We start from the raw sequence: 27,547 nt of genomic DNA, 5'->3' as shown, positions 1-27,547 counted from the left end.
GACAGGGCTGACGAAACACACCACAGACTTGGTGCGGGGAACAGGAACGGGCCGAGCCGGGCTGACGAGACGCACCACAGACTTGGTGCGGGGAGCAGGAATGGGCCGGACTGGGCTGACGAAGCGTACCACAGGCTCGATGCGGAGAGCAGGAACAGACCGGACCGCACTGGGGACACACACCACTGGCCCTACGCAGAGATCAGGAACGGGCCCGACCGGACTGGTAACACACCCCAGTACCTCTCGCCGTGCCTCCACACTTTCCCTCTCCTCTGTGACCAGTGGCCCCCTTAACCTGGCGGCCTCCTCTGCGCACCCGCTCCATCGCGGCCTCCTGCTGCCCCGTCGTCCACGACGTGAGCCCCCCCCCTAAAAATTTTCTGGGGGTCTCTCCTCCCCGTGGACCAGGCCTCCCTAGTTCTCACCAGACTCTCACCCCACTGCTCCAAAGTCCAACCTCTCTGCTCTTCACTTGGCTTGGCCCAGTCGAGACTCCTACTCCACTGATCCCAGGTCCATCCTCTCTCCTCTTCACGCTGCTTGGTCCTGTCTTGGTGGGTTCTTCTGTCCCGATCGTCGGGAACAGATGAGGACCAAGGCGCAGCGTTGCAGGCAAACATACTCTTTATTGAGCGAAACGCGATCAAAACAACAAAGACGGTAACGTGACAGTACACGGTCAAACACAACCAACTTGAAACAAGAACCCACAAAAACCAAAGGAAAAACCGACAGTTTAAATATGGCTCCCAATCAGAGACAACCAGCAAACAGCTGACACTCGTTGCCTCTGATTGGGAGTCACTCAGGCCAATATAGAAATAGAGAACATAGATCTACACACCCTGGCTCAACATAACAGTGTCCCCAGAACCAGGGCGTGACAACTGTTGACGTTGAGACTGGTGTTTTGCAGGTACTATTTAATGAAGCTGCCAGTTGAGGACCTGTGAGGCGTCTGTTTCTCAAACTAGACACTCAAATGTATTTGTCCTCTTGCTCAGTTGTGCACCGGGGCGTCCCACTCCTCTTTCTATTCTGGTTAGATTCAGTTTGCGCTGTTCTGTGAAGGGAGTAGTGCACAGCGTTGTACGAGATCTTCAGTTTCTTGGCAATTTCTCGCATGGAATAGCCTTAATTTCTCAGAACAAGAATAGACTGACGAGTTTCAGAAGAAAGTTTTTTGTTTCTGGCCATTTTGAGCCTGTAATCGAACCCACAATTGCTGATGCTCCAGATACTCAACTAGTCTCAAGAAGGCCAGTTTTATTGCTTCTTTAATCAGCACAACAGTTTTCAGCTGTGCTAACGTAAATTGCAAAAGGGTTTTCTAATGATCAATTTGCCTTTTAAAAGGATAAACTTGGATTAGCAAACATAACGTGCCATTGGAACACAGGACTGATGGCTGCTGATAATGTGCCTCTGTACGCCTATGTAGATATTCCATTAAAAATCAGCCGCTTCCAGCTACAATAGCCATTTACAACATCAACAGTGTCTACACTGTATTTCTGATCAATTTGATGTTATTTTAATGGACAAAAAAAATGCTTTTCTTTCGAAAACAAGTACATTTCTAAGTGACCCCAAACCTTTGAACGGTGGTGTATATATATATATTTTTTATGTGAGCAAGGTCAGATATCTTTAGACCTCAAGCTGCAACAATAAAATATGCTTCACTTCACTTTCAACCAGTCCTATTGGAGGCTCCAGTGTAGCCCAGACACAGCATGGTCATAACCCACACCTCTGGACCATCCACCAGTCTAGCAATAGAAAAATACAAGGATTTTACTCTATGCATTTCAATGCTCTTCACTTTTGATCCTCCTGGAGAGCCACATGTTTGCAGGAATTTGTTCCAGCCCAGCACTAACACAACAAATTAGTTGAATTCCTAATTGAATAGCTGATTCAACGGTTAGTGTTAGGCTGGAACAACTGTCTGCACAACCTATGGCTTGGTGTGTGTGTGTGTGCGTGCACGTGCATAGTGTATACCCTGCGTGCTTCCAGTGTGTGTGTGTCGGAGTGACCTTGGCTAGGGGTACGTGCTGCCTGCTCTCTCTGCTAGGATTAAAAGCCTGCGTTGATTTAATTACAAACAATGAGCACGCTTCTGTGGTATATAAGGCTTGTGTGTGTGTGTGTGTGTGTGAGTGTGTGTGTGTATGTGTGTGTGTGTGTGTGTGTGTGTGTGTGTGTGTGTGTGTGTGTGTGTGTGTGTGTGTGTGTGTGTGTGTGTGTGTGTGTGTGCGTGCGTGCGTGCGCGAGCGAGCGAGGGAGCGAGGGAGAGAGTGAGTCTTGGTGTCCAAACTTGTAAACTCCGGTATTATTTACCACAAACTCCTGCATACTTTACAGGAAGCTCATTCATATTCCTGGAGGCAGGTAGGCATCCTTTTTACCCATAAATCCTTCTGAGTAATGACTGTGGCTGCTGATGGTCTCCAACAAACCAACATGATGGAGTATATTGGAAACCAAACCAAACAGAAAAAGTTTTAGGCAATAAGCAAACTGATCTATAGTGACAATCGCTTCCCAAACATACTTAACCCTCGTACTACCAACATATTTTACATACATGGATTACCAACTGGGGTCATCTATTAGAAAAACCAACAATCATAGCAAAATATCAACTTAATTCTTATCAAAACATCATTAGACGTGTAAATAATGTTATCTGAAATAAAACATGACCAAAACAGACTGTTATTTTAGCACAATTACTGTTATTTTGCTTATTCTGTAAAACGAAAATATACATTTTCGTACAATCCAAATTAGTACTAAAAAGCTGATTTACCATCATTTGATTTGAGTATAATTTAGTTTTTGGAAATTTGAAGTAAATATTAATTTTGACATATTTATGTGGTAAAAACAACTGCCATTTAAAGAGGTCTCGGAGAGAGAAGTTAGCAATTATCGAGACGGGGGTGTTTAAAAATGAAAGAAGCCTCGTAAATGTAGCTGCCGACAGTGTCATTTGTTATCTAGTCTTTCAGTGTTCTCTCTCTTTCTCACTTTTTCTCTCTCTTTTTCAATTCCCTCCACCTCTGTGAAGCGCAGTGCAGAATCACAAGAGACCTCTCTGTTCTTCTCATCTCTATGGAGAGAGAAAAGCCAGTGATTACTGTGGACACTTTAGCCCTCAGATGGTCATCTCTACACATGGATAAGCCTGAGCTGGAACAGGAGCAGACAGACATACACTTCTAAAGAGTTCCTCTGAGGCTATTGAATAGTGATTCCTACATGTAAAGCAGCTAATGCAGCTATTTCTCTATGCTGTCTCAGGGATGGACATGTGCCCTCATCTCTCTCTCTCTCTCTTTTGCTCTCTCTCTCTATCTCTCTTCTCTCCCTCACTCTCTCTCTCTCTCTCTTTCTCTCTCTCTCTCTCTCATTCTCTCTCTCTCTCTCTCTCTCTCTCTCTCTCTCTCTCTCTCTCTCTCTCTCTCTCTCTCTCTCTCTCTCCCTCTCTCAGGAACGGATGGAAGCCCTCATCTCTAAGGTGGGAGAGAGAGTGAATGTCAAAATGAGTCCAATGTTTATATTGCACCTGCTTCTCTCTATCTCTTTATGTCTCTTTCAAGGATGTATGAGTACTCATCTCTGGAATGAAGTTTCATGATGGAGTTAGACTTGTAAGAGGAAGTTTCTAAGAGGCCTCCAAGAGCCTATTAGAGGATGTCTAAGCAGACCTTGTTGTCCTCCCTCCCTGTTGCTACAGTATGTTCTGAGCAGGTACAGACTTCCATGGTTTCTTCTGTATATTTGAGAGGGATTTGATAGGGATTCTATTACTGTCTGAATCTTCCCAGAAAATAATTTTAATTGAACATCTATACAACATCAACAGATAATAGATCACTGGTAACTCTAAAGTGCAGGGAATTGATGTAATTCATTCTTGAAATCAGCACAACTACAAATAGCCGTATCCATCTTCCTGGTGCTGCTGTTGTATGTAGAACAATGAGGCATTAGAAATCACGAATCGGGCGAGGTAATTCACTCACACATGCACACACAGGTGCGCACGCACGCACACACACACACCACACACACACATACACACCGGATGGATTAGTGGACTTGAACAGGGAATTTGTCTGACAGGACTATTCAGAAAACAGCATGGTTAAGGGGTACTCAATGACGTTTTAGACACCCTCCACATACACACTCACTACTGATGGATTTAAGGGAATGAATTTTAAACAAGTCATTTTCCTATAACAAGTGTTTGGGTAGTACTGAAAACTAATAGAGGGAGAAAGAGAGAAAAAGAGGGAGGGAGGTTACTCTAGACGCCTAGAGCATCTTCTCCATTTATTGTCCTCCATTCCTTCCATTCTTCTTTTTTTATTTTTTACAAGAAATTCACACTTAATCCATTTTATCACACGTACCTGCTCACTCTTAAACCACAAGAGGGAAAGGAGGTTGCAATATTGAAGATCAATATCTGAAATTAAAGTAATCTGATGCATCACTCACTCTCACTTGATGAGTCAGTGTCACTCCCCCCCTCCTAGCTCTCTCTATTCCTCTATCCATCTATGTCACCTCCATCACTTTATAAAGTTGTATTGCAAGCAACCATCAAAAAGTCAACATTTATAGGTCAACCAGAATAGCTGAACCAGCGCTCAATATTATGGGCTGTTAGGATAAAGTAACAACTTTCGTCAGTCAACAGGTTTAATGGTAGGCATAAGAGTAGAGAATACACCAGCAAACATCGTTTTCATCAGACATCTGTTTTCTGCACTGTGTGTGTGTGTGTGTGTGTGTGTGTGTGTGTGTGTGTGTGTGTGTGTGTGTGTGTGTGTGTGTGTGTGTGTGTGTGTGTGTGTGTGTGTGTGTGTGTGTGTGTGTCAGTCTGCCCGAGTACCCCATCATCTTGTGATTTGAGCGCCTCTGGGTGTGTGGGCATGTCTTGTGATAATGAGGGTGATGTTCACGGCTGAGCATGACCATGGCGGCACCGCGGGCCTTCCGTCTGAACGGAACCGGGGTCTGAGAGACGGGGTGAGAGTGAGGCGAGGGAATGGAGGCAATAGCTAGTTAATGGGAGATGAGAGCAGGATGAACATTTCCCCATACTCACCATCCTTTCCTCAATGCGATATCTCCAGTTCACAATCCTAAAGTGTCCCTGTTGAGCTCCAGTCACCTGTGATACTCCATATCTCCCCTGAGCATTGGGGTGGAGGGGTGGGGAAAGAGGGGGGAAAGACGGCAAAATTCGACCACAATAGAAGGTGGTCTTCTTAAGGAAAGTTTAGATGAGTTTTTTCATCACTATCTGGCACTGGAGATGTTTGGTTTGCTGCTATAGTGGGCTACAGGCTACAACCGATGTCCAGGAATTCTAATCGGCATTCCCATTGCTTCACAGCCTCCTTCGAATCTGACTCGCCGGCTGCCAGGCTTGTCGCTCCGTTGATGATGAGAAATCGTGCTGTTCAGCCCAATTTCCAACCTGAATTTCTCAAGCCGCATTCCCTGTTCAACCTATCAAGTTGCGAGGGAATACACATACATATAGGTATAGGTATCAGTGGACGTGACGTCAACGGGATCTGTCGTTATTTTGGAGGGGGGATAGAAACGAACCGCATTCAACAGCGAGTCTTGCCCTGGCTGGTACAGCGGAACATCGATTCTGTGTTGCAATGCGGGTGCTGCCGCAGCAACTGTTTCTGCCCTGCTCTTTCTGGTCCACTCGCGCCTCCACATGTGGTGTTGATCAGAGTAGGATAGGGATGGATCGGCTTCGCGTATCAGTTTCGTAAGGAGTAGCCTATACTAAGTTGATCATGCCGGTAAGCTCATTCAAAATGACACCACAGGGTTTAATTAAAATATGAGTAAAATAGTGAATAGCCCCCTCCCCTTTGCTTTGAATGTGTCGTTCATTCATTCTCTCTGTGCTACCCTGACTCACACGAGCGCATTTAATTTTGGTTATTTTTTTTTAGATGAGCTCTGCCTGACAACCGGCACTAAAACACAGATGCTTTGAGAGTGAAACGTACTGCGTGAGATGCATGTTTATTAATTTCGCGTCTATGCTTGGTTGACGGGGCTCGTCTGTTTCTCGAGCCTTGGGGAGCTGTCAACGGTATTGCGCGCGCGCATGGCGTCTGAAGGGAAAGCGGTAGGTTCGGTTCATCATTCATGTCGTCAGCCTTATGTCTAGGCTATCGTCCTTTCCAGCCCAGCCCAGTCCGACACAGTATCCTAGTAGTCTACACAGCACAGTAAGCAGTAAAGTGCCGACTCCGCCGCATCCCATCTCGGTTTGGAAAACGCCGGGTCTGAAGATGGATCTGGATTCTGGAGGTAAAGTGGCTATGGCTGTAATTTGTGTCTCAGCTCCGGAGTCATTACTCATTTCGACCGGGAAGGAATCCTCCAGGTTTTCCCCTTACAAATAGATAGTTAATTAATGAACGAAACAAAATATTAGGGCCCATTAATTATGGCCATAAGTCACCTAACAGGGAATTATAATTTCCCTTCCCAATTCCTACAAAACGGAGAGAAAATACCCAAATTAGACTCAAATGTGCCCTATCTGGCGCATTAATGTCGACGTTAATTGTTTTGGGATGTCGTTTTGCCCCCACTGCATCGTTCAATTACACTCCGGGGCCCTCTATATCGTTAGCCAGCGCAGTGTGGAGATGGGAGAGCGTGGGGACGCCAAATTCAATAATGTAATTTGATTCTCCAAACCTATTGTTGCCCTCTCACGCTCTCTTTCAATTAGCGCGTGGCAGGACAGACCCAACGCCTGAGCGTCATCCTACAATGGAACTAGGCTACTGGGACACGTTTGGGACTGGAGGATTTATCACGGTAAAGGAATGCAGAAGAATCCAATATACATGGAAGCTGTGGACTTGGGTTTTCTATTGATTGGTTACTCTGGTAAAAATATTCCTTAGTTTAGAGTCATTAGGCTACTTGTAAAGAGCACTGGAGACTCAAAGTCCCACTTAAGGTATCCTCTCCTCTGCTCTGCTCTCCTCTCACTTAATTAATTTCTTCCTCTCATCTTCCACTATACAGCTCTCTAAACCCTCTCCTCTCCCGCCCACCTTCCTACCCTCTCTCTCTATCCAGTCCTCTAAATCTCTTCTCCTCTAACTCTTCTCTTCTCTTCTCTTCTCTTCTCTTCTCTTCTCTTCTCTTCTCTTCTCTTCTCTTCTCTTCTCTTCTCTTCTCTTCTCTTCTCTTCTCTTCTCTTCTCTTCTCTTCTCTTCTCTTCTCTTCTCTTCTCTTCTCTTCTCTTCTCTTCTCATCACATCTCATCTCTTCTCTTCTCCCCTCCCTCTATACAGCCCTCAATCCCCACTCCTTGCCCCAGCCCTGCATGTGGTGCCATGTCCAAGTCAAGTGAATCACTATGTGAGCCCCAGCATACAGAGGACCTAAACAACAATGAGAGATCAGACATTTTATGTATGTCATACCCCGGTCATGTTTAATCAAATGTCAGCCAGTCTGCTCTCTTGTTTACTCTCCAGTCTCCTGTAATACTCACTCAGTCCAGCAGATGGCAATAAAACAATAATGTTAAAACAATATTAAAACAATAATGAATATATAATTTGAGTGACTGCTCGGAAGTGGTCCCTTTTTCATCATTACTCAGCAGGAATGGCCCTTGGCTTTCTCATGTCCTAGGAACTGTGGCACCCATAGACAAACTGATGCCTGGATGTCTAGTTTCCACAGTCCTTAATCTAACCCCAAACCCTAAACCACAACAGTTATTGTATCGAGTGGTACAGTTCAGATAACGTGTCATTCAATAATTCACTGCAGTTTCCGTCAGCGACCACTAGAGGTCACAGTAGACCTCTGTAGGGGAACTCAACAGAAAGGACTGAATGGATGAATGTAGTGTGTGTGTGTGTGTGTGTGTGTGTGTGTGTGTGTGTGTGTGTGTGTGTGTGTGTGTGTGTGTGTGTGTGTGTGTGTGTTGTGTGTGTGTGTGTGTGTGTGTGTGTGTGTGTGTGTCTGCGTGCATGCATGTGTGTGTGTGTGTGTGTGTGTGTGTGTGTGTGTGTGTGAACAGTGAGTGTTAGTAGCATCTTCGTTGCCGAGTCGCTAATTCCTGGTGATTTGAACAGCTGTTATCGCTGTCCTGCTGTTGTCATTATAAGAGAGGGGGTACAGTGTTACTAATTAACCCAGTGGAAAACCCTCTCTCTGTCCATGTTTTTCTTACTGTCTGTTTCTCTCTACCCCTCTACCCCTCTTCCTCTTTGATTCTTTAACTCTCCCTCCCTCCCCCTCTCTCTTTCTCTCTGGGATTGATGATATGGGAGCCTTGTTTACCCGTCTCCCCCCTTCCTGTAACTACTCCTCGAGAAAGTTAAACAGCCCTGGGTCACACTAGGACGACGACAACAACAACAACAGGTCTCTCCTCCTCCTCCTTCTGTTCTCTCCTCTATCTCTTCCTCCCCATTCTCCCTCTCTCTCAATGTATTGGCATGGGAAACATATGTTTACATTTCCAAAGCAAGTGAAATAGATAATAAACAAAAGTGAAATAAACAATTAAAAATGAACAGTAAACATTACACAAAAGTTCCAAAATAATAAAGACATTTAAAATGTCATATTATGTCTATATACAGTGTTGTAACGATGTGCAAATAGTTAAACTACAAAACGGAAAATAAATAATTATGGGTTGTATTTACAATGGTGTTTGTTCTTCACTGGTTGCTCTTTTCTTGTGGCAACAGGTCAAAATCTTGCTGCTGTGATTGCACACTGTGGTATTTCACCCAATAGATAATGGAGTTTATTAAAATTGGAATTCTTTGTGGGTCTATGTAATCTGAGGGAAATATGTGTCTCTAATATGGTCATACATTTGGTAGGAGGTTAGGAAGTACAGCTCAGTTTCCACCTTGTTTTGTGGGCACATACATTTACATTTTAGTCATTTAGCAGACGCTCTTATCCAGCGCGACTTACAGTTAGTGAGTGCATACATTTTTCATACGGGCCCCCCGTGGGAATCGAACCCTCAACCCTGGCGCTGCAAGTGCCGTGCTCTACCAACTGAGCTATAGGAGGCCTGTTTTCTCTTGAGAGCCAGGTCTGCCTACGGCGGCCTTTCTCAATAGCAAGGCCATGCTCACTGTCTGTACATAGTCAAAGCTTTCCTTAATTTTGGGTCGGTCACAGTGGTCAAGTATTCTGCCACTGTGTACTCTCTGTTTAGGGCCAAATAGCATTCTAGTTTGCTCGTTTTTTTGTAAATTCTTTCCAATGTGTCAATTAAGTATCTTTGTTTTCTCATGATTTGGTTGGGTCTAATTGTGTTGCTGTCCTGGGGCTCTGTGGGGTCTGTTTGTGAACAGAGGCCCAGGATGAGCTTGCTCACCTACAGAGAGATGCACCTGGAGAAGAGTCCCCTAAGCAAGCTGGTCATGGGGATCTGCTCACAAACACAAACAGACCCCACAGAGCCCCATGACCAGCTTACTTAGGGGACTCTTCTCCAGGTTAATCTCTCCGTAGGTGATGGCTTTGTTATGGACGGTTTGGGAATAGCTTCCTTTTAAGTGGTTGTAGAATTTAATAGCTATTTTCTGGATTTTGATCATTAGCGGGTATCGGCCTAATTCTGCTCTGCATGCATTATTTGGTGTTTAACATTGTACACTGAGGATATTTTTGCAGAATTCTGCATGCAGAGTCTCAATTTGGTGTTTTTCCCATTTTGTGAATTCTTGGTTGGTGAGAATTTCCCCCAGACCTCACAACCATAAAGGGCAATGGGTTCAATAACTGATTCAATTATTTGTAGCCAGATCCTAAATGGTATGTCGAATTTTAAGTTCCTTTTGATGGCATAGAAGGCCTTGTCTCTCAGATCGTTCACAGCTTTGTGGAAGTTAAATGTGGCGCTGATGTTTAGGCCGAGGTATGTATCGTTTTGTGTGTGTTCTATGGCAATGGTGTCTAGATGGAATTTGTATTTGTGGTCCTGGCAACTGGACCTTTTTTGGAACACCATTATTTTTGTCTTACTGAGATTTACTGTCAGGGCCCAGGTCTGACAGAATCTGTGCAGAAGATCTAGGTGCAGCTGTAGGCCCTCCTTGGTTGGGGATAAAAGCACCAGATCATCAGCAAACAGTAGACATTTGACTTCAGATTCTAGTAGGGTGAGGCCGGGTGCTCCAGACTGTTCTAGTGCCCTCGCCAATTCGTTGATATATACTGTATGTTGAAGAGGGTAGGGCTTAAGCTGCATCCCTGTCTCACCCCACAGCCCTATGGAAAGAAATGTGTGTTTTTTGCCAATTTTAACCGCAAACTTGTTGTTTGTGTACATGGATTTTATAATGTTGAATGTTTTTCCCCCAACACCACTTTCCATAAATTTGTATAGCAGACCCTCATGCCAAAGTGAGTCAAAAGCTTTTTTGAAATCAACAAAGCATGAGAAGACTTTGCCTTTGTTTTGTTTGTTTGTCAATTAGGGTGTGCAGGGTGAATACGTGGTCTGTCATACTGTAATTTGGTAAAAAGCCAATTTGACATTTGCTCAGTATATTGTTTTCACTGAGGAAATGTCTGTTGTTCCCCTGTAACTTGGGCTGTGTCCCTTGGTGTGCTGTCTGCTATCAGGGGTTAGTGTGGAGCTGAGCCCTGCGCTGCCTGCCCGTGGCTCAGCTCAGGCCCAGAGATTGAAGAGGCTCTGTGGCCCACAAAGCCACGTAGAGAGAGAGAGAGGGAGAGACAGGAGGAGATGGAGGGAGAAAAAGGAGAGAGGGGGGTAAGAGAGAAGGAGTGAACACTTACCCACAGAGAGACAGGAATGTGCCATGAAAATGCACCCACACCATGGCATGCAGATGCAGACCCACATCCCTCCCTCCCCCAGTCAGTCAGTAGACATGCCTCTGATCCAGGCTGTCGGAACAGAGCCATAGCTCAGCATTGTTGACCTTTGACCCTAGCCTCCAGCTGTGTGGCTGCTGGCCGGTTGGTCGGCTGGCGGCTTTACAACATGGCCTCTTTCTCTGCTCTGCTCTCTGCTCTGGGAAGGTCGACAGGTGCGACTTGGCATGCTCACAACCAGTTGGCTCTACCATAGGAAGTGATTTATGTCAGTACTATTTACCTGCCCATAGGGGGAGCGGTAGACATTCAGTCTGTGTCCTTTGGCTGAATCAGTGTGCATGTGGCAGGTGGACGTTTGTTGTCATGAGTCTTGTCCTGGAGGCAGAACTGAGCAATTTCCCCTTAAATAGGCCAGCTGCAAAGTCAAAATTGGCTATATTGTAAAAATTCATGAAAACAAAAATTTGCTTTTTGGTCTTAATTTAAGTTTAGTTTAGGCAGGAGGATTTGCAGTGTGGTTAAGGTTAGGGTTAGGTTTAAAAACAGATATTATGAATTTGTGGCTGTGCCAGCTAGGGACCACTCTGCAGAGCTGCCTCCAGATCAAGATTCATGATGGAAAAATGTGTGTGTGTTCCTTCTTCAGGGGCAGAGTGTGTACTTGTGTACATCTGTGCATGTGTGTTTATGTTCCAGTCTGTGTCCTTTGGCTGAGTCATTGTGAATGTGTGTGTGTGTGTGTGTGTGTGTGTCTGTATGTGAGAGAGTGTTCCTTCAGAGAGTGCATTGTGGTTACTATAGAACACATGTGGTGTGTGTCTATGGAACGAAGGAGAGGAAAATAAAGAGAGAGTGCCATCTGATGAAGGGTGGAGAGGGAGAGAGAGAGAGAAGAGAGAGAGGTGGGGGAGCTACGTCAGTTTGTCACATTTCCCCTATTCCTCAAATCCAGCTGGACAGAACGAGGGAAGAGGAGAGAGGGAGAAGGAAAGAGAACAGACAGATCAGAGGGGAAGAGAGCAAGAAAAGGGGGAGAGAAGGACAGAGAGAGCAAGTCAGGTCAAACTGGCCTGTCATCTCCATAGGTAAGTGTTTATACATGTATGTGGAGAGAGAGAGAGAGAGAGAGAGAGCGAGAGAGAGAGAGAGAGAGAGAGGGCGGGTATGGAAAAGGTTATGGATTTCAACTAAATTGTCAAAAGACAATTCCTTACCAACAACTTTTATTTTTTCCTTCACACGTTCAATAAATACAAGCAAGATTCATAAAAATAACAACACTAATACAAAGTATTTTAAAATAATTATACATATTACTGAAATGAGAAACAAGACAACATCATGGACAACCACATGAAGAGGTGCAATACAGGTCAATGGTACCAGACTCAGAGCTGCAAATAAATCTAAAACAAATGTTCATGTAAAGTTACTGTATATCTTAATCTCTTCAGTAAGCAATTAGAAGAGATTCTTGGGTGTGTTATGCTTTTCCAAGGGAAGTGTTCTAGTGGTGCTGACTGGATGGGATAAGAGAACATATGTGTGGTGCTGGTTTATGAGATGTTTTGTGTGTGTGTGTGTTTCCATCTAGCCACCCAGTAACTTGACTGCCTCGTATGTTTGTTGCACTGTTTAGCAAGCATTTTTACCACACGTCAACATACACACACACACACACTCAAAAGTGAGTATGCACAAACACAACTTAGGGCTGAACTTCAGAAAGACTACCAACACATCAATTTTAACAACTAAACAACAAACAGTGTCACCTTGTGTACCGGTATTCGAATATGAAGGGTAATTGTATGTGATTTTTGAAAGGGCGAGCAATATTCATCAAGAGGAAGCAAAGCAACAAAAAAACAACAACAAAAAAAGTCAAATTTCAAAGGAGATACCAGTCAAAAGACACAGCTGCAGCAATTATGGTTGGTCCACTTCATATCTCTCTTTGTTCCTTTCTTTCCATTCTTTCAGGTACGGCCTCAGTCCCTTCCATGACACCTCAGTGCTCCTCTTTCTCCCTTTTCTCTGCCTGTCTTTCCTTCCTTTGTTACAATCCATAGACTGACTAACGGGTGGGAGTGGGACAGGGGGGTTGTGGGTCGGGGCTGGAGGGTTATAGGGGTCTTGGCTTTAGGGGGTGTTAGCTGACCCAGTGTGCAGGTCTAGGTCTGCCCATGAGGGGGTAGGTAGAGAGAGGAGGGGGGGGGGGGGGGGGTCTCAGCTCAGTGTCTCCAGCTGTTCTTCTTTTCCGGAACTTTCATCAGCTCCTCCTCTTCCTCTTTGGAATCTAAACAAAAGAGACAATCCAATATGAATTAATCTATGATTACTACATTAATCATCGCTGTTTGAAAGCATGTCATCAGGATTGAGAATATGTCTCACTATTTTCAAGCATGTGTCCTCAGATTCTCTGGCTAGGGAGCATGTTGTGTGTATGTGTGTGAGTGTGTGTGTGTGTGTGTGTGTGCTTGTCTCACCTTGGCACTCAGGACAGCACATGCCCTCCCGGCGGGTGATGTTACTACAGGTCAGCACTGGACACTGCTTCCTCTGACACTTAGTCACACCATGCTGGAGAGAGAGGGAGAAAGAAAGAGAGAGAAAGGAGGGAGAGAGAGACAGAGGGAGGTACATTAGGAATGCACCTCACAGTGCTGTGAAACCAGAAAATGCTCCACGTTTCTCAACTCCAAATCCCAGAGTTCCCCACACTGACACTGACATTTTCCCCCAAGGGGTAAGGGCCACCCAAGTCCCCCCATCCCTACAGCTATGAAGCTCAACCAAGTCTGAAACATCCCTACTTTATCTGCAAAAACATGTATCACAGTGGCATGGAAAAACTCCTTCAGTCAGAAGAAACCTTGAGTCTGGGTTTTTCTAAAGGTTTACTGAAACAGAGGGAGTTCTCCAGTGCTTTTTTCTCTTTTGCTCTTTGGGGTTTAGGCCCAACAGTCTGAAGCTTTTTTGTCTTGAATTACAACAGGTCCAAACCCACTATAAATGGCTGTATTTTGTAAGAGACTTGTTCCTGACTGGTCTCTGACTCCATGTAATACTCACGTCACACCAGCAGGTGATGCACTTCATCTCTCCCATCAGGGGGACGCGGGGGTGCCAGTTGTCACTGTTCTGGTAGAAGTTCTTTCCAAACTTGCAGTGACTCGTCCCATCTGCCTGCATCATGTCAGTGTGCTCCAGGGGGGGGTTGTCTTCCTCCAGACACTCCTTACAGCAGTCTGAGGGGCTGCGGCGTACCGGACGACTGCAGGTCAGGGCTGGACACGTCACCTTCTCACAGTGCACCTCGCCTGTTGCCCCCTACAGGAGTGGAGGAGGAAGGCCACAATGGGAAATTAGCGGAATTTACATTACATTCTAGGAAGCTGAAGAAAGATTAATAGTCATGTTTTTCTAATTATTGTTAGCATCACTTATCGACTTACATCATGCTAGCTGTGAAGGAATAACCTAGAGGCCTACCTTGCAGGTGCAGAGGGCACACTTGATGTAGCCAAACGGAGGGACGAATGGATGCCAGGTAGACCCAGGAGCATGCATCTTCTGGTCCCCCTCAAAATAACAACCTGAGAGAGAGAGAGAGAGAGAGAGAGAGAGAGAGAGAGAGAGAGAGAGAGAGAGAGAGAGAGAGAGAGAGAGAGAGAGAGAGAGAGAGAGAGAGAGAGAGAGAGAGAGAGAGAGAGAGAGAGAGAGAGAGAGAGAGAGTTCAGAGGGATGAGAGACATAGAGGACACTCTTAGCATTGGAAATGCACATCAATCTCAGAGGTACAAATTATCTGTTGGCACAAAGAAAAAGAGGGAACCAGACAAATTGAGAGGAGGGAGGGAAATGGAAAGAGACAGAATGAGTGCCTCCTGGGAGGGAGATATAGAGGAACAAACAGATGGAGAAAGCGAGAAAGAAGGAGGAGTGACAGTCAGACAGATAGAGAGAGATGGTACAGTACCTTCTGGATGTTCAGAGTGACAGTCAGACAGAGAGAGAGATGGTACAGTACCTTCTGGCTGTTCATAGTGACAGTCAGACAGAATGGTACAGTACCATCTGGGTGCTCAGAGTGACAGTCAGACAGAGAGAGATGGTACAGTACCTTCTGTATGTTCAGAGTGACAGTCAGACAGAGAGAGAGATGGTACAGTACTTTCTGGATGTTCAGAGTGACAGTCAGACAAACACAGAGAGATGGTACAGTACCTTCTTGATGCTCAGAGTGACAGTCAGACAGAGAGAGAGAGAGGGTACAGTACCTTCTGGATGTTCAGAGTGACAGTCAGACAGAGAGAAAGATGGTACAGTACCTTCTGGGTGCTCAGAGTGACAGTCAGACAGAGAGAGATGGTACAGTACCTTCTGTATGTTCAGAGTGACAGTCAGACAAATACAGAGAGATGGTACAGTACCTTCTTGATGCTCAGAGTGACAGTCAGACAGAGAGAGAGATGGTACAGTACATTCTGGATGTTCAGAGTGACAGTCAGACAGAGAGAGAGAGAGATGGTACAGAATCTTCTGGGTGCTCAGAGTGATAGTCAGACAGAGAGATATGGTACAGTACCTTCTGGATGTTCAAAGTGACAGTCAGACAAACACAGAGAGATGGTACAGTACCTTATTGATGCTCAGAGTGACAGTCAGACAGAGAGAGAGATGGTACAGTACATTCTGGATGTTCAGAGTGACAGTCAGACAGAGAGAGAGAGAGATGGTACAGAATCTTCTGGGTGCTCAGAGTGATAGTCAGACAGAGAGAGATGGTACAGTACTTTCTGGATGTTCAGAGTGACAGTCAGACAGAGAGAGAGATGGTACAGTACCTTCTGGATGTTCATAGTGACAGTCAGACAGAGAGAGAGAGGGTACAGTACCTTCTTGATGCTCAGAGTGACAGTCAGACAGAGAGAGAGAGGGTACAGAATCTTCTGGGTGCTCAGAGTGATAGTCAGACAGAGAGAGATGGTACAGTACCTTCTGGATGTTCAGAGTGACAGTCAGACAGAGAGAGAGATGGCACAGTACCTTCTGGGTGTTCAGAGTGACAGTCAGACAGAGAGAGAGATGGTACAGTACCTTCTGGATGTTCAGAGTGACAGTCAGACAGAGAAAGAGAGGGTACAGTACCTTCTGGATGTTCAGAGTGACAGTCAGACAGAGAGAGAGATGGTACAGTACCTTCTGGATGTTCATAGTGACAGTCAGACAGAGAGAGAGAGAGGGTACAGAACCTTCTGGATGTTCAGAGTGACAGTCAGACAGAGAGAGAGATGGTAAAGTACCTTCTGGGTGCTCAGAGTGACAGTCAGACAGAGAGAGATGGTACAGTACCTTCTGTATGTTCAGAGTGACAGTCAGACAAACACAGAGAGATGGTACAGTACCTTATTGATGCTCAGAGTGACAGTCAGACAGAGAGAGAGATGGTACAGTACATTCTGGATGTTCAGAGTGACAGTCAGACAGAGAGAGAGAGAGATGGTACAGAATCTTCTGGGTGCTCAGAGTGATAGTCAGACAGAGAGAGATGGTACAGTACCTTCTGTATGTTCAGAGTGACATTCAGACAAACACAGAGAGATGGTACAGTACCTTATTGATGCTCAGAGTGACAGTCAGACAGAGAGAGAGATGGTACAGTACATTCTGGATGTTCAGAGTGACAGTCAGACAGAGAGAGAGAGAGATGGTACAGAATCTTCTGGGTGCTCAGAGTGATAGTCAGACAGAGAGAGATGGTACAGTACCTTCTGTATGTTCAGAGTGACAGTCAGACAAACACAGAGAGATGGTACAGTACCTTCTTGATGCTCAGAGTGACAGTCAGACAGAGAGAGAGATGGTACAGTACATTCTGGATGTTCAGAGTGACAGTCAGACAGAGAGAGAGAGAGAGATGGTACAGAATCTTCTGGGTGCTCAGAGTGATAGTCAGACAGAGAGAGATGGTACAGTACCTTCTGGATGTTCAGAGTGACAGTCAGACAGAGAGAGAGATGGCACAGTACCTTCTGGATGTTCAGAGTGACAGTCAGACAGAGAGAGAGATGATACAGTACCTTCTGGATGTTCATAGTGACAGTCAGACAGAGAGAGAGAGAGGGTACAGTACCTTCTGGATGTTCAGAGTGACAGTCAGACAGAGAGAGAGATGGTACAGTACCTTCTGGGTGCTCAGAGTGACAGTCAGACAGAGAGAGATGGTACAGTACCTTCTGTATGTTCAGAGTGACAGTCAGACAAACACAGAGAGATGGTACAGTACCTTATTGATGCTCAGAGTGACAGTCAGACAGAGAGAGAGATGGTACAGTACATTCTGGATGTTCAGAGTGACAGTCAGACAGAGAGAGAGAGAGATGGTACAGAATCTTCTGGGTGCTCAGAGTGATAGTCAGACAGAGAGAGATGGTACAGTACCTTCTGTATGTTCAGAGTGACAGTCAGACAAACACAGAGAGATGGTACAGTACCTTCTTGATGCTCAGAGTGACAGTCAGACAGAGAGAGAGATGGTACAGTACATTCTGGATGTTCAGAGTGACAGTCAGACAGAGAGAGAGAGAGAGATGGTACAGAATCTTCTGGGTGCTCAGAGTGATAGTCAGACAGAGAGAGATGGTACAGTACCTTCTGGATGTTCAGAGTGACAGTCAGACAGAGAGAGAGATGGCACAGTACCTTCTGGATGTTCAGAGTGACAGTCAGACAGAGAGAGAGATGGTACAGTACCTTATGGATGTTCAGAGTGACAGTCAGACAGAGAAAGTGAGGGTACAGTACCTTCTGGATGTTCAGAGTGACAGTCAGACAGAGAGAGAGATGATACAGTACCTTCTGGATGTTCATAGTGACAGTCAGACAGAGAGAGAGAGAGGGTACAGTACCTTCTGGATGTTCAGAGTGACAGTCAGACAGAGAGAGAGATGGTACAGTACCTTCTGGGTGCTCAGAGTGACAGTCAGACAGAGAGAGATGGTACAGTACCTTCTGTATGTTCAGAGTGACAGTCAGACAAACACAGAGAGATGGTACAGTACCTTATTGATGCTCAGAGTGACAGTCAGACAGAGAGAGATGGTACAGTACATTCTGGATGTTCAGAGTGACAGTCAGACAGAGAGAGAGAGAGATGGTACAGAATCTTCTGGGTGCTCAGAGTGATAGTCAGACAGAGAGAGATGGTACAGTACCTTCTGGATGTTCAGAGTGACAGTCAGACAGAGAGAGAGATGGTAAAGTACCTTCGGATGTTCAGAGTGACAGTCAGACAGAGAGAGAGATGGTACAGTACCTTCTGGATGTTCAGAGTGACAGTCAGACAGAGAGAGAGATGGTACAGTACCTTCTGGGTGCTCAGAGTGACAGTCAGACAGAGAGAGATGGTACAGTACCTTCTGTATGTTCAGAGAGATAGTCAGACAGAGAGAGAGAGATGGTACAATACTTTCTGGGTGCTCAGAGTGACAGTCAGACAGAGAGAGATGGTACAGTACCTTCTGTATGTTCAGAGTGACAGTCAGACAAACACAGAGAGATGGTACAGTACCTTCTTGATGCTCAGAGTGACAGTCAGACAGAGAGAGAGATGGTACAGTACATTCTGGATGTTCAGAGTGACAGTCAGACAGAGAGAGAGAGAGAGATGGTACAGAATCTTCTGGGTGCTCAGAGTGATAGTCAGACAGAGAGAGATGGTACAGTACCTTCTGGATGTTCAGAGTGACAGTCAGACAGAGAGAGAGATGGCACAGTACCTTCTGGATGTTCAGAGTGACAGTCAGACAGAGAGAGAGATGATACAGTACCTTCTGGATGTTCATAGTGACAGTCAGACAGAGAGAGAGAGAGGGTACAGTACCTTCTGGATGTTCAGAGTGACAGTCAGACAGAGAGAGAGATGGTACAGTACCTTCTGTATGTTCAGAGTGACAGTCAGACAAACACAGAGAGATGGTACAGTACCTTATTGATGCTCAGAGTGACAGTCAGACAGAGAGAGAGATGGTACAGTACATTCTGGATGTTCAGAGTGACAGTCAGACAGAGAGAGAGAGAGATGGTACAGAATCTTCTGGGTGCTCAGAGTGATAGTCAGACAGAGAGAGATGGTACAGTACCTTCTGTATGTTCAGAGTGACAGTCAGACAAACACAGAGAGATGGTACAGTACCTTCTTGATGCTCAGAGTGACAGTCAGACAGAGAGAGAGATGGTACAGTACATTCTGGATGTTCAGAGTGACAGTCAGACAGAGAGAGAGAGAGAGATGGTACAGAATCTTCTGGGTGCTCAGAGTGATAGTCAGACAGAGAGAGATGGTACAGTACCTTCTGGATGTTCAGAGTGACAGTCAGACAGAGAGAGAGATGGCACAGTACCTTCTGGATGTTCAGAGTGACAGTCAGACAGAGAGAGAGATGGTACAGTACCTTATGGATGTTCAGAGTGACAGTCAGACAGAGAAAGTGAGGGTACAGTACCTTCTGGATGTTCAGAGTGACAGTCAGACAGAGAGAGAGATGATACAGTACCTTCTGGATGTTCATAGTGACAGTCAGACAGAGAGAGAGAGAGGGTACAGTACCTTCTGGATGTTCAGAGTGACAGTCAGACAGAGAGAGAGATGGTACAGTACCTTCTGGGTGCTCAGAGTGACAGTCAGACAGAGAGAGATGGTACAGTACCTTCTGTATGTTCAGAGTGACAGTCAGACAAACACAGAGAGATGGTACAGTACCTTATTGATGCTCAGAGTGACAGTCAGACAGAGAGAGATGGTACAGTACATTCTGGATGTTCAGAGTGACAGTCAGACAGAGAGAGAGAGAGATGGTACAGAATCTTCTGGGTGCTCAGAGTGATAGTCAGACAGAGAGAGATGGTACAGTACCTTCTGGATGTTCAGAGTGACAGTCAGACAGAGAGAGAGATGGTAAAGTACCTTCGGATGTTCAGAGTGACAGTCAGACAGAGAGAGAGATGGTACAGTACCTTCTGGATGTTCAGAGTGACAGTCAGACAGAGAGAGAGATGGTACAGTACCTTCTGGGTGCTCAGAGTGACAGTCAGACAGAGAGAGATGGTACAGTACCTTCTGTATGTTCAGAGAGATAGTCAGACAGAGAGAGAGAGATGGTACAATACTTTCTGGATGTTCAGAGTGACAGTCAGACAAACACAGAGAGATGGTACAGTACCTTCTGGATGTTCAGAGTGACAGTCAGACAGAGAGAGAGATGATACAGTACCTTCTGGATGTTCATAGTGACAGTCAGACAGAGAGAGAGAGAGAGAGAGAGGGTACAGTACCTTCTGGATGTTCAGAGTGACAGTCAGACAGAGAGAGAGATGGTACAGTACCTTCTGGGTGCTCAGAGTGACAGTCAGACAGAGAGAGAGATGGTACAGTACCTTCTGTATGTTCAGAGTGACAGTCAGACAGAGAGAGAGATGGTACAGTACCTTCTGGATGCTCGTCTAGCCTCTCTGGAGCTTTCATGTCCTTGGGGTTTTTCCTCTCTAAAGGACAGACAGGGGGAACAGACAAAGGAAAGTATTATTTCACAATTTACGACCGTAATGGTTTGCACTGTCAAGAATAAGTCCTCTCAAGAATAAGGAAAACACACTCAAGCACACAATCCTATTCAAACATAGGAACACACACTCATACACACACACACATACACACACACATACACACACACATACACACATTCACTCACCAACACACATGGGGCAGCACTTGTCCTCAGGCTGGATGGTGCGAGAGCAGGTGAGGACTGGACAGATGACCGGGTCACAGATCACTGTGCGCTTCTACAGGGAGGACAGAGAGATGGAGGGATGAGGGAGGAGTAAAATGGACAGAAGAAGAGAGAGGGTGGTTAGACACAAAGTCACTCAATATAGAAGTAGAAACTTTACTTCTAGATTCTCAAGACTTCTAGATTCTCCATCGAAAGGGCTTCTTATTCCAGGACTAGACATAATCTGTGTCTTGGAAACCAGCACTAATTTAATGCGTAGCTATAGTGCCGCCCTAGTGGTTTTAGTTGGAACAGTCCTACCTGACAGCTGCAGGTGAAACAGTTGTTGTAGTTGGGGGTCCAGAGGGAGCCGTGGGCGTGGTGTTGACTCTCGAAGAAACATGTGTGGGGGTCTTTCTTTAGTTCCTCAGGGTCACGCACAAACAGGTCATCAAACTCCGCCACCTCCACCTCACCTCTTGTCCCAAACTCACAGTTATTAGGCACATGGACCTGTAGGGAGAGAAAGAAAGATGGAGGGAGAGAAGAAGGGAGGGGGGTGGTGACAGAGAGAGAAAGAAAGAGGGGGCGAGCATGAGCGAGAGAGAGAGAGAGAGAGAGAGAGAGAGAGAGAGAGAGAGAGAGAGAGAGAGAGAGGCAGAAAAGGGGTGAGCATGAGAAAGGGAGAATAAGAGGAGGGACAGAGAGAAAGAGAGCAAGGAGGAGGAAGGAGGGAGAGAGGAGTGAAGACAGTGTCAGCAACAGAGTCAGCAACAGCGCCGGAGAAGATGGCTGCCGTTTTACAGCCCTCTAACCAATTGTACTATTATGTGTGTTTTTCCGCGTTATTTGTAATTTATTTTGTACATAATGTTTCTGCCATCGTCTCTTATAACCAAAAATAGCTTCTGGATATCAGGACAGCGATTACTCACCTCGTATTGGACGAAGATTTTTTCTTCAACGAGGCGGCCGCGAAGGATATCATACAGACACCCGACAAGGCCCAAATCCCCGTCATTCGCGTGAGGAAGAGACGGAGATATCGTGGACGTAGTTCGGGGTGCCTTGTAAGGATCCGACGGCGAGCGAGTAAACTGCCTCTTCCATCAATCCTATTAGCCAACGTTCAATCATTTGGAAATAAATTGGATGACTTAAGATTACGGTTATCCTACCAACGGGACATTAAAAACTGTAATATCTTATGTTTCACCGAGTCGTGGCTGAACGACAACATGGATTTCATACAGCTAGCGGGCTATACGCTACATCGGCAGGATAGAACGGCTGACTCCGGTAAGACAAGGGGTGGCGGTCTGTGTATATTTGTAAACAACAGCTGGTGCACAAAATCAAATACTAAGGAAGTCTCGAGGTTTTGCTCGCCTGAGGTAGAGTATCTTATGATAAGCTGTAGACCACACTATTTACCAAGAGAGTTTTCATCTATATTTTTCATAGCTGTCTATTTACCACCACAAACCAATGCTGGCATTAAGATTGCACTGAATTAGTTGTACAAGGCCATAAATCAACAGGAAAACGCTCATCCAGATGCAGCGCTCCTAGTGGCCGGGGACTTTAATGCAGGGAAACTTAAATCCGTTCTACCTAATTTCTACCAGCATGTTAAATGTGCAACCAGAGGAAAAAAAACTCTAGACCACCTTTACTCCACACACAGAGACGCATACAAAGCTCTCCCTCACCCTCCATTTGGCAAATCTGACCATAACTCTATCCTCCTGATTCCTGCTTATAAGCAAAAACTAAAGCAGGAAGCACCAGTGACTCGGTTAATAAAAAAGTGGTCAGATGACGCAGATGCTAAGCTACAGGACTGTTTTGCTAGCACAGACTGGAACATGTTCCGGGATTCTTCAGACAGCATTGAGGAGTACACCACATCAGTCACTGGCTTCATCAATAAGTGCATCGATGATGTCGTCCCCACAGTGACCGTACGTACATACCCCAACCAGAAGCCATAGATTACAGGAAACATCCGCACTGAGCTAAAGGGTAGAGCTGCCGCTTTCGGGACTCTAACCCGTTCTGTAATACCAACATGTTTCAAGCAGACCACCATAGTCCCCGTGCCCAAGGACTCTAAGATAACCTGCCTAAATGACTACCGACCCGTAGCACTGACGTCTGTAGTCATGAAGTGCTTTGAAAGGCTGGTCATGGCTCACATCAACAGCATTATCCCAGAAACCCTAGACCCACTCCAATTTGCATACCGCCCCAACAGATCCACAGATGATGCAATCTCTATTGCACTCCACACTGCCCTTTCCCACCTGGACAAGAGGAACACCTACGTGAGAATGCTATTCATTGACTACAGCTCAGCATTCAACACCATAGTGCCCTCTAAGCTCATCACTAAGCTAAGGATCCTGGGACTAAACACCTCCCTCTGCAACTGGATCCTGGACTTCCTGACAGGCCGCCCCCAGGTGGTAAGGGTAGGTAACAACACATCTGCCACACTGATCCTCAACACGGGGGCCCCTCAGGGGTGCGTGCTCAGTCCCCTCCTGTACTCTCTGTTCACCCATGACTGCATGGCCAGGCACGACTCCAACACCATCATTAAGTTTGCCGACGACACAACAGTGGTAGGCCTGATCACTGACAACGATGAGACAGCCTATAGGGAGGAGGTCAGAGACCTGGCCGTGTGGTGCCAGGACAACAACCTCTCCCTCAACGTAACCAAGACAAAGGAGATGATTGTGGACTACAGGAAAAAAAAGAGGACTGAGCACGCCCCCATTCTCATCGACAGGGCTGTAGTGGAACAGTTTGAGAGCTTCAAGTTCCTTGGTGTCCACATCACCAACGAACTATCATGGTCCAAACACACCAAGACAGTCGTGAAGAGGGCACGACAAAGCCTATTCCCCCTCAGGAGACTGAAAAGATTTGGCATGGGTCCTCAGATCCTCAAAAAAGTCTACAGCTGCACCATCGAGAGCATCCTGACTGGTTGCATCACCGCCTGGTATGGCAACTGCTTGGCCTCCGACCGCAAGGCACTACAGAGGGTAGTGCGTACGGCCCAGTACATCACTGGGGCCAAGCTTCCTGCCATCCAGGACCTCTATACCAGGCGGTGTCAGAGGAAGGCCCTCAAAATTGTCAAAGACTCCAGCCACCCTAGTCATAGACTGTTCTCTCTGCTACCGCACGGCAAGCAGTACCGGAGTGCCAAGTCTAGGTCCAAAAGACTTCTCAACAGCTTCTACCCCCAAGCCATAAGACTCCTGAATAGCTAATCATGGCTACCCAGACAATTTGCACTGCCCCCCCACCCCATCCTTTTTACGCTGCTGCTACTCTGTTAATTATTTATGAATAGTCACTTTAACTCTACCCACATGTACATATTACCTCAACTACCTCAACTAGCCGGTGCCCCCGCACATTGACTCTGCAACGGTACCCCCCTGTATATATAGCCTCCCTACTGTCACTTTATTTTACTTCTGCTCTTTTTTCTCTCAACACTTTTTTTGTTGTTGTTTTATTTTTACTTTTTTTTTGTTAAAAATAAATGCACTGTTGGTTAAGGGCTGTAGGTAAGCATTTCACTGTAATGTCTGCACCTGTTGTATTCGGCACATGTGACCAATAACATTTGATTTGATTTGATTTGACAGTGGTTAGGATTCCAATGATTTGTTGGACACACCTGCCTTGTGGCTTGTTGTAAAGCATACTTTTACTTGTTAATTAGTCCTAAATGGAGCGTTCAGCCAGCTTTCCGCCAATGGCTCTACGGCTCCACGGCAGATGGCTGTTTATGTGTCAGACCTGTTTGCTATTAAAACTGTCAGACCTTACTGTGTGTGTGTGTGTGTGTGTTCTTACACGTTTCTTTCTCCCTTTCTAACCCCTGGCAACTAAGACGAAATCATCAACCAGGCCGCCTGCAAATATGTTAGCTTGTAACGATGTGTTTGTGTGTGTTTGTGTGAGGGTGTGTGTGTGTCCTCACAAACGTTTACTTTTCAACAAAACGTCTCTGAAAACACAAAACCACCAGCCAGTGAGAGTGTGTGTCTGTGTGGCCTCACACTGGCTAAGTGAGCAAACACACACACACATAAACACTCAGCTGACTAGGGCCCTGATGAGCCTCACCTCCCGCCCTCCTCTCCTCCACCTGTCATCGCTCCATCTCTATAATCCTCAATATATTCCATGATCCAACTGAAGAGTGTGGGTTGAGATTAAGATTGAGGTATGGTTGAGTTTGAGATTTGCACTGTGTTATGGTTTTAGAGTGGTTGAGTAACGGTTGTTAAGTGGTTGAGTTATGGTTGTGGAGGGATTGTGTTACGGCTGTGGTCCTACTCACCTGTCCGCGTATTTCTCCTCTGGTGTTGACCTTGGTGCTGACCTGGATGAAGGCTGTCCCCCTGTCCAGGTGACGCAACAACTCTACACTGATGTCCTTCAACACACCCTGGGCCTGAGAGAGAGAGAGAGAGAGAGAGAGAGAGAGAGAGACAGACAGACAGACAGACAGACAGACAGAGATAATGGAATAAGATTCTGCAGTAGACATTCTCTATATCAGGGGTGTCAAACTCATTTTAGCTCAGGGGCCACATGGAGGAAAATCTATTCCCAAGTGGGCCGGACCGGAAAAATATTGGTATATATAACTTAAAAACAACAACTTCAGATTGTTTTCTTTGTTTTAATACGATCAACATACAACATAAAGCTGGAGCCTGAGGACAGTGTGTCCAAAATAGTACAAGCACAACATCACTATTAATCATAAAACACGTCAAGTTTATTTGAAAATTCTAAAGAAAAAGAACACACAAACACACAATGCCTCAGTGATTAACAGAACTGTTTCACAGATCACAGAACTATATCAGGGTGTCATTTCTCAGGCAGAAATGTAGATAAAAATAATGAAATCCTGTTCCCCAAACTAGTGCAAGAACCACAGAGTCAAGAATAGGTTAAATATACAAATAAAATAAAATCAATTAAAAACAATAGCACATCAACATAAAAACATAGAAACATAAATCTGAAAGCGTTGCTCAAACTCCCGTAACAGTCCAGTTATTTTATCTTTGAACCGCTTCATGTCTGCCACATGTTGGGTCGCGCACAAATTTTTCAGACAGGGGAAGTGAGCTGCATCACCACTGGCAAGTTGCGTCTCCCACAATGACAGCTTCAACTTGAAAGAACGTATGCTGTCATAATACTGCGTGACAACTTTGTTGCGCCCTTGCAGCTGTTTGTTCAAGTTATTCAGGTGCTCTGTAACATCCACCATAAATGCAAGGTCCGGCATCCATTCTGCGGAATGAAATTCTAACACTGGTTTGCCCTTTTCTTCCATGAACTGTTCAATTTCTTCTCGTAAATCAAAGAAACGCCTCAGCACAGCACCTCGGCTTAACCATCTTACCTCAGTGTGGTATGGCAGGCCATAGATGTGGTCTTTCTCTCTGAGAAGGCTGTCAAACTGACGGTGATTCAGGCTTCTGGATCGGATGAAATTAACAGTTTGGATGACCACCTTCATGACGTTATCCATCTTTAATGACTTGCAACACAAAGCCTCCTGGTGCAAAATACAGTGAAAAGTCAAAAAATCACGTCCTCCATTTGCAGATTGCACTTTCTCTCTGAACTTTGTCACAACGCCTGCTTTTTTCCCGATCATTGAGGGCGCACCATCTGTAGCCAGGCTGACAGCGCGGGACCAGTCCACTCCGACCCTGTCCAGCGCGCCGACGAGTGCGGTAAAAATATCAGCTGCTGTCGTTGTCATCGGCACCAACTCCACAAACTCCTCGGTGACGGTCAATGTGTCATCAACTCCGCGGATGAAAAAATGGCCAGTTGTGCAACATCTGTAATGTCCGTGCTTTCATCAATTGCAACCGAAAACGCAATAAATGACTTTACTTTTTGCTTCAACTGGCTGTCCAAATCCACTGAAAGATCGGAAATCCTGTCTGCAACTGTGTTTCTTGTCAGGCTGATATTTGCAAAAGCCTGCCGCTTTTCAGGGCACACAATCTCCGCTGCCTTCATCATGCATGTTTTTACAAATTCACCCTCACTAAATGGTTTTGAAGCCACTGCGATTTCATTAGCAATGAGGTAGCTAGCTTTCACTGCAGCGTCACTGATGTCTCGGCTGTGAGTAAACACAGACTGCTGTTTCTTCAGACCCGCCAACAGTTCATTCACCTTCTCTCATCTCCGCTGTCCTTGAAAGTTGTCATATTTGTCGGCATGAAGACTCACATAGTGGCGACGAAGGTTATATTCTTTCAGCGCTGCAACATGCTCTGAACACACCAAACATACAGCTTTCCCATTCAATTCCGTGATTAAATAGGATGACCATTTTTCTTGGAACACTCTGCACTCTGCGTCCACTTTTCTCTTTTTTGACAGAGACATATTGGGGCAATGAGGGTGCCAAAGCACATAATGTTAAAAGTAGAAGCCGTAATAAATATTGCGGGCAAAACAAAGTAGCTCATTGGCTGCACGTGCTTGACCTACTTGCTCTGCCCCGGTATAAACAGTTTGCTTGCTTAACACAATTGCTATTGCGCCATCCAGTGGACGCAATTGGAACAGCAGTTTATTTTATTGAAAAATTGCAGCGCATTTTTATACTTAAAAAAAAAAAAAAAAAAAAATTATTTTTTATTTTTTATTTTTTTCAGAATCATCTCGCGGGCCGGATTAAACCCGTTTGCGGGCCTGATCCGGCCCGCGGGCCGTACGTTTGACACCCCTGCTCTATATCATACTGTCATGACAAAGTTGTTCAAGTGTGTATGTGT

At 45.5% G+C, this 27,547-nt stretch overlaps 1 protein-coding gene across 1 annotated transcript in view; it reads right to left on the bottom strand.

Moving 5' to 3' along the window:
* Window positions 1-12,119: 12,119 nt before the first annotated feature.
* The window catches only part of chrd (chordin), a gene marked incomplete at its 5' end in the record, with an annotated part of 38,831 nt that continues 23,403 nt past the window's right edge, over window positions 12,120-27,547 (bottom strand). The window contains 8 exons of the mRNA XM_084143054.1: window positions 12,120-13,210; window positions 13,404-13,497; window positions 13,990-14,247; window positions 14,410-14,513; window positions 20,407-20,463; window positions 20,670-20,763; window positions 21,015-21,206; window positions 25,066-25,179. Coding sequence (XP_083999180.1) covers window positions 13,146-13,210; window positions 13,404-13,497; window positions 13,990-14,247; window positions 14,410-14,513; window positions 20,407-20,463; window positions 20,670-20,763; window positions 21,015-21,206; window positions 25,066-25,179 — 978 coding nt within the window. The 3' untranslated portion in view covers window positions 12,120-13,145. The remainder of the gene's footprint in view (window positions 13,211-13,403; window positions 13,498-13,989; window positions 14,248-14,409; window positions 14,514-20,406; window positions 20,464-20,669; window positions 20,764-21,014; window positions 21,207-25,065; window positions 25,180-27,547) is intronic.

The sequence above is a fragment of the Coregonus lavaretus genome (genome assembly GCF_964263955.1).
Source record: "Coregonus lavaretus genome assembly, chromosome: 26".
NCBI lineage: Eukaryota > Metazoa > Chordata > Actinopteri > Salmoniformes > Salmonidae > Coregonus > Coregonus lavaretus.
This window is presented reverse-complemented; position numbering and strand designations above follow the sequence as displayed.